The 13828-nt window shown below is 45.2% G+C and overlaps 2 protein-coding genes across 12 annotated transcripts in view; one reads left to right on the forward strand and one right to left on the reverse strand.

The window, feature by feature from the left end:
* RPLP1 (ribosomal protein lateral stalk subunit P1) lies at positions 1 to 4562 on the forward strand. The gene is made up of 4 exons (XM_020804558.3): positions 1 to 214; positions 2401 to 2475; positions 4132 to 4246; positions 4435 to 4562. Exons 1-4 carry the CDS (start codon positions 143 to 145, stop codon positions 4512 to 4514), a joined length of 342 nt encoding a protein of 113 aa, XP_020660217.1. The 5' UTR covers positions 1 to 142; the 3' UTR covers positions 4515 to 4562.
* Positions 4563 to 6910: 2348 nt separating this feature from the next.
* The window catches only part of PTK2 (protein tyrosine kinase 2), a 256954-nt gene continuing 250036 nt past the window's right edge, over positions 6911 to 13828 (reverse strand). For all 11 annotated transcript variants that reach the window (XM_078391686.1, XM_078391688.1, XM_078391687.1 and 8 more), the window contains 3 exons: positions 10811 to 10966; positions 9202 to 9282; positions 6911 to 7954 (listed from right to left, as the gene is read on the reverse strand). In XM_078391686.1, coding sequence (XP_078247812.1) covers positions 7742 to 7954; positions 9202 to 9282; positions 10811 to 10966 — 450 coding nt within the window. In that variant the 3' untranslated portion in view covers positions 6911 to 7741. The remainder of the gene's footprint in view (positions 7955 to 9201; positions 9283 to 10810; positions 10967 to 13828) is intronic.

Here is a 13828-nt window from a genome sequence, read left to right on the forward strand (position 1 = left end):
CAGGCGGGCGGGCCCTTCCTTTTTCCGCTCTCCTCTCTCTGGCAGCGCACAAGGTGCTCGGTCCTTCAGCCGAAGCTAAGGCCGACTTCCCCACCCTCGGCGACTGGCACCGCGCACCGACCCCGACCCGACCAGACCCGCCATGGCCTCCGTCTCCGAGCTCGCCTGCATCTACTCCGCCCTCATCCTGCACGACGACGAGGTCACCGTCACGGTGAGGCGGCGCGAAGGCCTCCGCCGGGGAGGCCGGCAGGGAAGGGAAGGGAGGAAGGAGCCGGGTCGGGTCGGGCTTCGTGGGACGCGGGTGGGTGTTTGGGGAGGGGGGAGAAGAAGAGGGACCTCGTGGCGCCCCCTCCGAGCAGAAGGCCCGGAAAGGGAGGCCCACGCCCCGCTTCCCTCTCCTGGTTCGGGGGGGGGGGCGACGCCGCCCCCCCCGCTGCTGCTCCTTCTGCTTTGAGGAAGGGGGCGCGTCTTCTGGATCGGGACCTGGGACGGCTTTCCCCCGTGGATTCCCCCCCCCCCCCGTCCAGCACGAGCGCCTCTCTTCCTGAAGCGCTTTCCACGGGTGGATTTCCAAAGAGGGGGGAGGAATGGCAAGAGAGAGAGAGAGAGCTTGAATCTTCCTTGGGGGCTGAAGAGCCCAAAACGGAGCAGCCGCTCTCTGGGTTGCCTTGCTCTGCCTAGAGGTAGAATGGAGGCCCCACCACGTGGCCTAAAGAGGACCTCCTTGTCAGTGGACCAGGCCATGGACTGTATCTGGTTAAAAAGGAGTTTAAATCGTTTTAACTGTGTTTGAAACTACGTTTTCTATACTGTATATATGTATATGTTTCCTATATATATATATATATATATGCCCAGAAATGTAAACTGTGTAATAGCCTCAAGCTTTTAGAGCTGCAGCATTGGAAGGGGGGTCCCTGTGGATCGAGTCCAGCTTCCTGTCAAGGAGGCCCATGAAGAAAGATAAATTGCCTTCATAAGGTTGAGTTTTGTATTATGCTGGTTGCAATGGATTCATGCCTTGTGGGACAAGAGGTCTTGTAAGGACATGTTTAAATGTGCCTTGGGGGTTCTGCTTCTCTGAAGGGCCATCTTTTTGGATGCAGTTTGCTCTTTTTGTCTTGAGGATACATTCTAGCTAACTGCATTGCCAAAAAGGGCAGTAAGAGGCTTTATTTTAAGAAGTCCCAGAATTAATGTTCCTCTTGGCTTGAACAGAGAGAGAGACATGATGGTGTATAATAATGAGTGAAACAATGGTTTTTCATCAGCCTGCAGAGTTTGGAACAAGACATCCAGTAATTTCATGTATTTTTAGCAAACAAAATATCAGATCTTATGCTCAGTATAGTTACTGTCAGGTCCTCTTGAGCTGAGACTTTAAAACAGCTGGGCAATACAGATGTTCTTATATCGCTACTCATGGTGCGCTCACCATGGCTAAGAAGATCTACAGTCATAGCACCACTTTAAGGGGCACTAGCTTCATAGATCATCAAACCAAAGATGCTCTGTTATATGTATTGTAGCGGCTAGTAGGGGGAAGATGCCATTTCAGAAGAACAGAACAAGAATATTTTTAAATGCTATTACAAGGCCTCATCTCCCACAACAAATCAATACAGTGGTACCTCGACTTGAGAATGTCCCTACATAAGAACAGCTCCATTTGCAAAAAGTTGCTTCGACTTGAGAACGGAGCCTTGACTTAAGAACCACAGGGGGAAAAACCTTTCCTGCCCTTTTTTTGACCTAAATTCACCTTAGGTCAAAAGAAGAAAACATAAAGAAAATTCACCCTCTAGTGGTGAATATGGATGAACCGGCTTTGCACTAGTTCCTATGGGAACTAATGCTTAGACTTAAGAACAGCGCCTTGACTTAAGAACGAAAAACAGCAGATACGTATTAAATGGTTTTCAATGTATACCTATGGGAAATGGTGCTTTGACTTATGAACGTTTTGACCTAAGAACGCAGTCCCAATACGGATTAAGTTCTTAAGTTCAGGTACTATTGTACTAGCGATGGGCAATAATTGGTGTGTTTTGGCATTTCAGGCCCATAGGTGTTGTGTTGGTACCCTGGATTCCCCACCTTGTCTTTTCCCCAGGGAGGCCAGCTGCAGGAGGAGGCAGGGCAGGGAAGCCGGACTGGTGACACAACACCTGTGGGCTCCATCTGGTGAACCATATTTTGTGCCCATCTCTGGTAAATGCGATATAAGCAATAACATCAGGGAGGTATTAATAATTATGAGGTTGTTCTACTAGCAGAGTTATAGGTCTCAAACTGCATATTGAGCAGTACTGGTTTTCAGAGACAGTGCATATTTCTTTGGCAGAGGAAACAGGATGATTTATGATTTACTTAATCCTGCTGATATGTTTCATCTAGGAGGACAAAATCAATGCTCTTATCAAAGCAGCTGGAGTCAATGTCGAACCCTTCTGGCCTGGTCTGTTTGCAAAGGTAAGACCAGTCAAAAAAATGTGATCCGGTATAACAGATTTCATGTAACCACCTCTATCCGAATGTTCAAGAGGTTTGAAAGTTTTACTAACCACATAACGGAGAGGCTGGTAGATTGCTACCAACTCCTAAAAGTGAATTGAAAGCAACTACTGAGTGTTTTAGTACTTTCATTTAGGGTGTGGTAGGGGGTTTTTAATGACATTGTTTAGGTTATGATCTTTTGGGAGTATTGTCAAAAAATAACAGTTAAAATAAACATCCCTAATGCTGAACTGTAGTTAGCACTGAATTATTCCAAAGCCTTTAAACCAGTGGTCCTCAACAGTTTTGACACCAGGGACCGGTTTAGTTGAAGACCATTCTCCCTAGGGATTGGGGGGGGGGGTACTTGTCATGCAGTACATTGTTGGAGGAGAGATTTGAATTGAGCTCATTACAGTGGTGCCTCGCTTGACGAGGATAATTCGTTCCATTCAAATCGCTCTTAAGCGAAATCCTCATCAAGCGATATTAAAAAAAACCCATTGAAATGCATTGAAAACCGGTTCAATGCGTTTCAGTGGGAGAAATACCTGCTCATTTTGCGCAGATCCTCCATAGGGCGGCCATTTTCCGGTGCCTGTAAAGTGAGGAATCCATCCTAAAGCACAGCGGGGAGCCATTTTGCACAGCGGGGAGCCATTTTAGAGCCGCCGATCAGCTGTTTTAAAATCCTCGTCTAGCGAAAAATCTGTTCTCGAAGCAGGGAACCGATCATCGTTAAGCGATTTTCCCCATAGGAACATTATTTTGCAAACGCAATAGCGATTGCAAAAACTTCATCGTAAAGCGGTTTCGTCATTTAACGAGGTAATTGTTAAGCGAGGCACCACTGTACATGTATTGTGGCCTTTATTTCTATTATCATTACATTAGCATTATGTCTCCTGTTAGATCAGTACCGGCATTAGAACCTAAGAGGAGTGCAGGCTCCTATGAGATTCTAATGCCACAGGCACAGCTGATGTAGCAGCTGCTGGCGGAGCAGGGAGCGAAGCTCCGCTTCCTGTCAGATCAGCAGCGGCATCGGAACCTAATAGGACGGTGCTGATGGGGTGGAGCTTTGCTCACCTCTCATCTGTCCCGGTGGCCCGGTCCTTCCACAGACCGGGGGTTGGGGGACCCCTACTTTAAACTGTGGAAGAATGAGTAAGTTTCTTTCTGTGAGGTATGTTACAGTTAAGCGTAACAATTAAGTTACAATTAAGTGGAAGAACATCCACATGTATTTTCTTACTTGAAGTAAGCAGTTCTAGAAGATTTAATACACCTTAGATTTTTCTTCTACAAAAGAGTTTAGCTTACTCAAAGAGATTTATTTATTTATTTATTGGACTTATATACCGCCCCATAGCGCTACAAGCACTCTCCGGGCAGTTTACAATTTTTTAATTATACAGGATACACATTGCCCCCCCCCCCCAGCAAGCTGGGTACTCATTTTACCGACCTCGGAAGGATGGAAGGCTGAGTCAACCTTGAGCCGGCTACCTGGGATTTGAACCCCAGGTCGTGAGCACAGTTTTAGCTGCAATACAGCGTTTTAACCACTGCGCCACGAGGCTCATATGGATAGGACTGTTTTGTAATAACGATCTTTTTTTTAATGACTAGGCCTTAGCCAACATCGACATTGGAAGTCTCATCTGTAACGTAGGCGTTGGTGGTGGGGCTCCGGCGGCTTCAGCCCCTGCTGGTGGCGGGGCGCCTGCTGGTGGCGCTGCTCCTGGTGAGTTAGATTTTTTTTAAATTGTCTCTCTGTGTGGGATTTTCTCCTTGGGATCTCAGTTGCAGTTTCTGGAAGTAGGTGTGATGATGAAAGGTAAAGCTGTATGTTCAGTATGAAGCCGCATGTGGACATTTTTATATGGTAGGCTGGGATTGCCATCCTTTAACCAGTACTGATTTATTTTGCAGCTGAGGAGAAGAAGGAAGAAGAAAAGAAGGAAGAATCTGAAGAATCTGATGATGATATGGGCTTTGGGCTTTTTGACTAAGCCAGCGTTGTGTATTCTTTATAATAAAGATACATATAAATGAAAAAACTGGCCTGCTTTTTAAACTCTTATGGGGATGGTACATGAAGGTTTACACTTGAATAATATTAATTTGCTGAAGATTGATCCAGCATATACCATATTTTTTCATGTATAAGATGCCCCATATATAAGACGCTCCCCACTTTTCTAACCCAAAATTAAGAAATCTAAGTGGGGCTTAGCAAATGTAGGGTAAAATGGATCAAAGTGCTACAGGATGGCTTTGATCCCTGCTTTCTCCCTTTGTGCCAAGCCTCACGTGGCTTATCAAAAGGAGAGGGAAAGGGATCAAAGCAATCCCACAACTGCACAGTCATTTTGATTCCTTTCCCCCTTATATGGGCCCATGGGACTTAGCAAGCAGAGGAGAAAGCAGGGATCAAAGCGGCCCTGCAGCACTTTGATCCCTGCTTTCCTTTTGCTGAGGCTTAGTAAGTGGAGGGGAAATCAGGGATCAAGGCCCTGCAAGATCACTTTGATCCCTGCTTTCCCCTCTTGTTTTTTCTCTCTTCAGCTTACCTCCGTGTATAAGATGACCCTCAATTTTTAGTCTAAAGACTTTAGACAAAAGTATAGTTTTATACACAGAAAAATATGGTAGTTACTCAGGATATCATGTTTTGTCTGGGCTGAGAGAATAATTCCTGTAGTTAGTCTTAGTTTGGGAGACTGCTCTGAAACAATAGAACAGTGAACAACAACAAAAAAGATTTTGGCTGACCAGGAAGATTACTCAGAACTTCAGCATTTTTTCCAAACTGACTAGGACTTGCAGTTGAAATTGTATTCATTTTTGCTATGTGTATCTTAGCAGTGGATTTCAGAGTGTTTTGGCTAGTAAGTGCTATGTTAGTGCTTTATTTCCTATAAAGGTACTTGTTACTTATAATAAACACCTGCAAGCAATCAGGTACTTCAGTAAATTCTCATCTAGAATTATACAAACAATTGTAGAAACTAATACTCCCTAGTAAAAATTTTGCAGAAAGCAATGGTCACGTTAAAAAAATACATTAGAAGGGCAAATCTAGAACTGCAGTAGTTGAAATTTGCTACTGGTTGGCATTACAGAATGCATGCTTGGCATTTACAGCAGATATCTTCATGACTTCCCAAAAAAGAAATATGAAATGCCCCTTTAACTTACCTTAAATGGTTACATTTTTCTGGGTTTTGTATAGTAGCTCCATAGGTCCCACGGGTCTAAAATCCATGTCTGTCGGTATATGGGTGGAAAACACTCTTTCCCTCTTCGCTCGGGGAGGTTATTTGGTTTTGCAAAGTGACAAAATTGAGAGTAGTAATGAACTGCTTAACCTGTCCTCTGTTTTCTGCTGTCAAGCTGCCCCTCTTTTCTAGTGGTAAGATTCTCTGCGTCTCTCGGGCTAGCCTCCATCAGCTTAAAACAACAGTTCTTATAAGGAGAGAGATGCTTATATATCATCCTTTAAGTCAGTGGTTCCCAACCTTTTTTAAACCACATCCGTGTTTAGACAAGGTGCATGTGCATCTGTGGGGTATACGTGCATCTGCATGTATGGGGGGGGGGGCGGGAAATCTGTCTCCATGGACCGGTCCTGCCAAGGCTGTGGACAGGGGGTTGGGAACCCCTGCTTTAAGTAGCCTTTATTATATAATACACAGAAGTGGAAACCACATAAAAAGGTATGTCTGCCTTTAAAAGACATGAGTTGCAAGAGAGAAGCTGGGCAAAGAAGCACTCCCCACTCCCTTTGCCCTTCCAATTGACTTGGTGCAGTAGGACCACCCTTTCCTGGGGATAGGTTCAAAGCCTCCCTCCCTCCCCCCCCCCCCCCGACTCATGGAAACACAGCTAGTGGATCCATTCAAGAGACCAAGAGTAATAAGTGTCTGCAGACTTCAGGCTTGGTGGCAGCGACACCCATGGATTGGGGGGGGTTATCCTATTGTATTTTTTTGCCCCTAGAAACTATCTGTATCATTTGTGCTTGTGTTATTTGCTGTTGGTTGCAACTTACTAGAAGGGTTTTGATAATAATGTGCCATCAAGTTAATTCTGAATTATTGGGGGGGGGGGGACCCTTTTCAGGGTTTTTCAGGTAGAGAAAACTCAGAAGTCCTTTTCCCTTGGGTTATGCAGCTTGCCGCAGGAGGTGCAGTGAGGAAATGAACTCCCAACCTCTAGCTTCCACAACCAGATACAGTATGTAAACCACTGAGCTATTAAGATTTGGGAATGCACACACACACACCCATTCCACGACTAAGCAGGAATTTGAATTCAGACCACACAAGTCCTACACCAACTGTCTAGAAAGTACTCTACAATGACTGTGCTTTTACTTGCTATATAAGTTAAAAACCAAAACATATTTAAAATAGTCATCATGGCTTTAATCTTTCTTTATAAATTATATAAAAAATGGGGAACATGTATGGTTACAGAACTTTTTCTTCTAACTGCAGCTCCAAGTTGCTCTGGTACAAAGCAGCTTCTTTTTTTCCTTTTTTCCACTTCCAAGGAAAACAACTGCTACAAAAAAGTGGCACGTTATTCTGGTGAAAAAGACAAGTTCTCTGTTGTGTTTTGTTCAACTGGTTTCTGCTCCCATGGTTCACGGAAGTCCGAGTGAAAGGGGCAGGAAAGCAGATGAAGAGGACTTTAGTTTTTGAAGGAAACATTTTGAAAATAGAGCTTTTAAATCTTTCTCTGTAAATTGTGATTAGCGTTTTGTGGCACTAAGTGTTCTAATAATAATAATAATTAAAAAAAGAATTCCAGTCTGAACAGTTCACACATTGTAAGCCAAGAATCCTCAGCCCTGAGGTTTCCCAGAATTCTTCACTTGACAATATCTCTCAGTTCTGCAGCTCGGACAGTTTCATTTGCAAAAGTTTTAAGAAGCCTCGGGCATTGGAAGAGATGTCCATTCCACATGCTGCGAAACATTTCCAAAGGGTTTCGACTGTCAAAAGAATTCTGTTTTCAAACCTGGGTCTTCCTTGGCATTGTTGATTTTTTTAAAAAGAAATATTGTTTGAAGACTGAAGAGCACTACCATCTATCATTCTGTTAGGCAGGATGGGAATTCGTTGAACGAGACCAGTCAATTCTCACGTTTGCTGGAAGGCGGAAGTGTTGCCTGTTGTGAATGAGCGCTACTCTTCAAACTGTACAATGTAAAACCCAACCTTCTGTGCCTCTAGTGGGTCCTGGACTGACCAATAGATTTTAGTCTGGCCTGGTCAATCACGTCCAGCAAGTTTTTCGCATCCACAGCCAGGGCATGTGCTGCTGTCAGCATCTGCTTTTTGTATTCTTGCTGGAGGCTAGTCATAACGTACTGCTGAGCCAGCTTCATCTTGTTAATCAATTCAGCAAGGTCAGAGTTCAGGAGTTTTTGAGCCATCTCAATCTGCAAAAGAGAAGATTCATGAAGGGCCAATATCAAAAGCAACTGCTGCTACAGGCTCTCAAAGTAATTTCCAACTTCTGACAACTCTTAAGAGGGTTTTCCAGTCATGTGAAATGCTCAAGGAACGGTTTCCTATTGGCTGTCCCCCAAACAATGTTAGCCTATGGTTTAAACAAAAATTGCAGAAAAACACTCAAATGAGAAAACTGATTTGCATCTTAACCCTATATATTTCAAACGGGCAGAACTATAACTCTCCATGTAATGTTTGTTACACTTATAATCTTAGACCTTTCATTCTCTCAGAAAAAAAATAGTGAAGCAGGTGAGTGTAAGTGTGTATAACTGGTCCAAGGTCATGCAATGAGTTTCATGGTCAGCGAGGAGTCTTAAAACTCCTGATTTGGCAACACCTAATACAAGCAGCATGACTAGTATACAGTTGCTTGCCTGCTTTAAACAGTTCTCTCTTAAAAGAAGCACAAACAGTAACCATACAATGGTTTAATGTGAAAGAATATAGGAGGCATTCCCCTGTCCCTGTGTAAGAATGAAAGGTTCCAGGGAGTATTCTGATCAGCCATCCAACATAACAAATTCCAGAATACACAAGAGCAAACGAATGAATACGGTGAATTGTCGATGTAGGCTATGTAAAAACTGGTCCCAATACTTAACTATGGAAAGGCTATGCGGCAGAAGCCTTCAGAGAGTCCCCTGGACTGCAAAGAGAACAAACCTTTCCATTTTGAAACAAATCAACCCTGAGTGCTCCCTGGAAGGACAGATCCTGAAGCTGAGGCTCCAATACTTTGGCCTTCGTGTGAGAAGAGAAGACTCCTTGGAAAGGACCCTGATGTGGGGAAAGTGTGGAGCCAAGAGGAGAAGGGGACGACAGAGAACGAGATGGTTGGACGGTGTCACCGAAGCGACCAACATGATTTTGACCCAACTCCGGGAGGCAGTGGAAGACAGGAGGGCCTGGCGTGCTCTGGTCCATGGGGCCACGAAGAGTCGGACACAACTAAACGACTAAGCAACAACAACAATAATCTGCTGTTCTCACAATGTCTGCTGCTTAACTGCCGTTCCAGTGAGCTCCGAGCAAGATGGCAGAATGCAAAAAGAAACCAAAGCTACATGTGGTTTCAGACCTGCTCACCACAAAACTGATGAGCAATTCATTGGCCTCCAGCTCAGGCTGAAGGCCAGCAATTACAGTGTGAATGACTCGGGCACCTCCTTACCTCTCTATGCGTGCTTGTTGGGAGTACTGGGATGGTCTCATCTACGGTTGCCAGTAAAGTTCGCAGGGCCAAACCAACCTCCTAGTTACAGACAATAATTGAAGTACAATGAATTAGTAACAGACCGAGAACCATACCTGAGGATTAATGTACACAAAGACACAAACATACACTTGACTTTAAGGTTATTAAGAAAAATTTACACCAAGTTTTAAAAGCTATTTAAAAATCTCCACATAGTCTTCAGGGCCCTGCAACCACAGTTAGCAAAACCAGTTTTAGTATTGAGCTGGGGAGGGGAGGGGAATGAATGTTGCTGAAGACTTGGGCTAGCATCCTATTAGTGTTCACACATATGATGCATCTGGGGAAAAGGCCCAAATTTGAGAGACTTTGAGGTTACGCTGGGCCCAGCTCCACCCACGTTTCCTGGCTCAGGAAGAAAGCTCTCAGCAGCGGGGCAGAAACAGGAAGGTTGGGCAGAGCTAGGCCTAACACAGCCTCAAAGCTTTTGTACTGTAGGTAGAACTAGAACAGAGAATTACGGTACTTGTAGTCCAGAATATCCAAAAATCCCATCTATAGTCTCAACTGCCTTGTCAAATATGCAATTGTACTACTTGCCAATTAGATTCAGCAAGCTCCTCAAATGCAAAGAGTATTCCTGCCTTTTGAAACCTTAGCCTTTGATGCCTGAACTGACCGTTGATTCACACAATAGCTGTAAGCAGCACCCTTTAGTTACAGCGGCCTGGAAAGATACAGCGTTTTGTTCCATATTTTAGAGAAGCAGCCATTGTTTCAAAGCAAGGCTCTGGAAACCTCTGGCCATGGAAGTGTGCAATCAAAGAGGGCCCAAAATAAAGGCTATCCCATTGAATAAAACGTCTTAAAAATACAGAATGTTCTGTTCACGATGGATCTTGTTACTCAAACCTGCTGTTGTTACACTTGCGAGAAGCAGAGAAAAGATCCCCCTGAAGGTGACAAGGATTACAAGAAAACAGAATTACTTGAAAAGCTTTCTTTTGAAGGTAAAGGTTCCCCTTGACAATTTGTCCAGTCATGTCCGGCTCTAGGGGGTGGTGTTCATCTCTGTTTCCAACCCATAGAGCCAGCGTTTGTCCGAAGACAATCTCCTGTGGTCATGTGACCAGTGCGACTAGACACAGCCTTCCCATCATGGTGGTACCTATTTATCTACTCGCATTTTTACATGCTTTCAAATGGCTAGGTTGGCAGGAGCTGGGACAAGCAATGGGAGCTCACTCCGTCGCGTGGATTCGATCTCATGACTGCAGCTCTTCTGACCTTACAGCACAGAGGCTTCTGTAGTTTAACCTGCAGCACTAACTCATCCTTTTTTTTTCTTTTGAAAGCACTACATAAATGCTGAGAAAAAAAAATAACAAAGGAATTGGAGATTGTCAAGAATCTAGACAAGTTGTTCATGGGCAACTGAATGTACAAACGGAATGTAAAACATTCATGCACACACACACACCCCTTCACAGTTGTGAGTCTGGCACAGTTTTCCGTGTTTCCACTGGACATGTTAGTAGCCCTGTATGGAGATGTTTTAAGAAAGGGGGGGAAAAAGCTCTCCTACCTTTACCATGGGGACATACTCCTCTGGCGGTGCTGGCTGGATTTTGCTGGACATCTCTATGACTGCCTTCACCAGGCCGGTGACATTCTCGTACACTTTGTCATTGGAACGATCCAGGTTGGCTGTTGGGGGAGGGCTGATTTCCTGAGGCTGAATCTGGAAGGAAGGAGATGGGTTACTCCCTCATTCTTCCCCACCAGATGGCACTGTCCATCTACTATCTTAGGAAGCCTTTTTGCTGCAATAGGAATTCTTCCCTCCCGTTAAGGCACACATTAAGGCACAGGGGGCAGGCTGATGGAATCCCAGAAAGGCTTCTAGGACACCATGCCAAAAAAACTGGGGACTGAAAGAAAGCTGAGCAAAAATTTAAAACCAGAGAGGGACCAAGCTGGTTTTGTTGTCTTTCAATCCATCTCACAGACTAACTGATGAGCCCTTGGAAGACGCTGGACTGCATCCAGACTGATGATGTGATACTATACATATCAATTCATAAGTTTTGCAGGATGCCATTAGTGCACATTCTCAGCCAGTTAGTCACACCTCAAGGATTTCACAGATTTCAGCACACACACAGCGTGGATCCAGCCCACAACACTTCCGACGCTGGATCAGGTGGGCAGCCTACTGCTTAACGTATCCCTCTCTTGAACAACATGGCCTAATCCCACATACAGTGTCTTTCTAACCTTTCTGTGTGCAGGGCTCCCATTAAGCTCCCTGTTGTGGAACGGAAAGGTATGTAGGTGTCCCAACAACATTTTCTGAAAACCTAGGCAAATACATCCATCATCACTCCTTTGATGAAAGCTTAGCCAACAACCGTAGATCAATAAAGGACACATAGGATAGTAAGACCTCTGGGTTGACACAACGAGGATGGTAGCCTCAGGGCTAGAACTAATACAGAACCAACAACATGGTGCTTGCATATACCTGGGAGGGGAGGGGATCAAACGTGGGAAATTCAATGCAGCTTCCAGTTGTACAACTGGTTGCACAAGCAGATGTGTGCCTTCAGACCACAGAACAATGGCACTTCCACTTGTGCATGTGGCAGAAGCAAAAGAACTCCACTAGTGCACCGTTTCCTTCCACTCATGTCCAATCGATTTTGGCCAAATGCGACTTGGACACTTCTTTACTCAAGCCACTGACATTTAACAAGCAAACGAGGAATCCAGACATGAGACAGCTGGTGGCATTTGGAGGAATAGAAACTCTAGACATTGTGTTTCCATTTGTACTTCTCATAGGTAAAGGTTCCACTTGACAATTTGTCCAGTCATGTCCGACTCTAGGGCGCGGTGCTCATCCCCGTCTCCAAGCCGTAGAGCCAGCGTTTGTCTGTAGACCGTTTCCGAGGTCACATGGCCAGCACAAGAAGACACGGAACACTGTGACCTTCCCACCGTAGTGGTACCTATTTATCTACTCGCATTTTTACATGCTTTCGAACTGCTATGTTGGCAGGAGCTCAGACAAGCGACGGGAGCTCACTCCGTCGCGTGGATTCGAACTGCTGATCTTTCAACCTTGCAGCCCAGAGGCTTTGCAGTTTAACCCGCAGCGCTACCACAGCACCCTAAAAGTGGAAAGGATGGAGGGAAAAGGCTGACAGTGATGGCAACAGGACAACACATGTATGTAGCAGGTGGACAACCCCCCCCATCTGAACCATACTTTGCCTAGCTAGTACTGGGGGAAGTGTGGCCCTCCAGATGCTGCTGGACTACAACACCCATCAATTGTAGCTAGCAGTGAGGCATCATGGAAGTCGTAATCCCAGAACCTGTGAAGGGCCCCTTAATCTTCTGATAGTCCAGACAAAACGATTGCAATGTTCTTATGCTGGGTCTTATAAAACATCTGGGCTGGCCAGCCACTTTTGGAAGAGGGGATGACCTCACTTTCCAAAAGTCCAGCGTGCCATATAAAGGGGATAGATAGACAAGTTACAAGTATTTTCCTGGGATGGCAAGGAGAAAGGACAGAAGGGTGTGAATGAAAAACAGTCTTTCTTGCCTTACCGCTAGAGCCTCCTTCCGTTCTCAAAGGGACTGGCCATGGGGGTGTTATATTAAGTCAACAAGAGAGCAAGCAGACGGGCAAATGTCTGTGACATGACGGAATTAGATGAACAACTATGGTACAGAACTACACTGAACAGAGAGCTTAAACCTCATTCACAGCACTCTGCATCACTCATAAAGATACTGCTGCCTTGGCCCTTTACAGTGCCTTAGCTGTACAGTAATTTTAGAAACTCCTCCGAAAATTCGTAAGTCCCTGTTGTGTAATGTCAGCTGTGGCCTAAACCTTCCTATCCTTCGAACCTGGCAACTCTCTACGCCGCCCCTCCTGCTCTGAAGAGAAAACCTTCATTGCTAAGAGTCTTGGAACGGGAGGTGGTTTCTGCTCTATTCTGATCTGGATCATTATCCCTGCAACAGAAGTACGTGCAAAGAATGGTGTTTGTGAAAAGCAAGAGGGGCCGCCACACAGTACTCATACGAGACCACAAATACACATGTGTGCTTACCCGCCATGGCTAGTGTCGAGCAGAGTTTGAGGGGTGGTTAAAGAAATTTATCAGAAGAGGAAGGAAAAAGAGAGAAAACAAAAGAAAAACACAATGTTAATAAATGGCAGTAGGGCAAGGGGGAGTCCAAAATATGAGAACAGCAGCAAGAGAGACCTGTTAAAAAGCTCCTGGCCCGAAGTGCCCCCAGTCCCCCCCTCCCACTCAGTCATGTTAGCTGCTCCCCCCACCGTTCAAAGCAATGTCTGGGCCCTTGGAAAGAAACAGGATCTGCCATGCACCCCTAAAAAGTGAGCATGCAAACAAAAGCAGGGACCAACCATTCTGGAGAGTCGCAAAAGAATTAACAGCATTAGGGTTCCTCTCTCAAATTGGGGGGGGGGGAGTAAATGGGCCTGCTTTGGACGTGCCAGAACTCCCTGCACAAAAGCTGAGGTCATGTTGGCCTTTCTTGGGATGCATTGGGGGGGGGG

Source organism: Pogona vitticeps, chromosome 4 (genome assembly GCF_051106095.1).
Source record: "Pogona vitticeps strain Pit_001003342236 chromosome 4, PviZW2.1, whole genome shotgun sequence".
In the NCBI taxonomy this organism is placed as follows: domain Eukaryota; kingdom Metazoa; phylum Chordata; class Lepidosauria; order Squamata; family Agamidae; genus Pogona; species Pogona vitticeps.

Bases quoted from the DNA above. Each gene is read 5' to 3' on its own strand.
- RPLP1 (XM_020804558.3), top strand. From the start codon at position 143: ATGGCCTCCGTCTCCGAGCTCGCCTGCATCTACTCCGCCCTCATCCTG. The intron at 2,476-4,131 runs GTAAGACCAGTC...TTTAATGACTAG, and splicing joins GGCCTGGTCTGTTTGCAAAG to GCCTTAGCCAACATCGACAT. The intron at 4,247-4,434 runs GTGAGTTAGATT...TTTATTTTGCAG, and splicing joins TGCTGGTGGCGCTGCTCCTG to CTGAGGAGAAGAAGGAAGAA.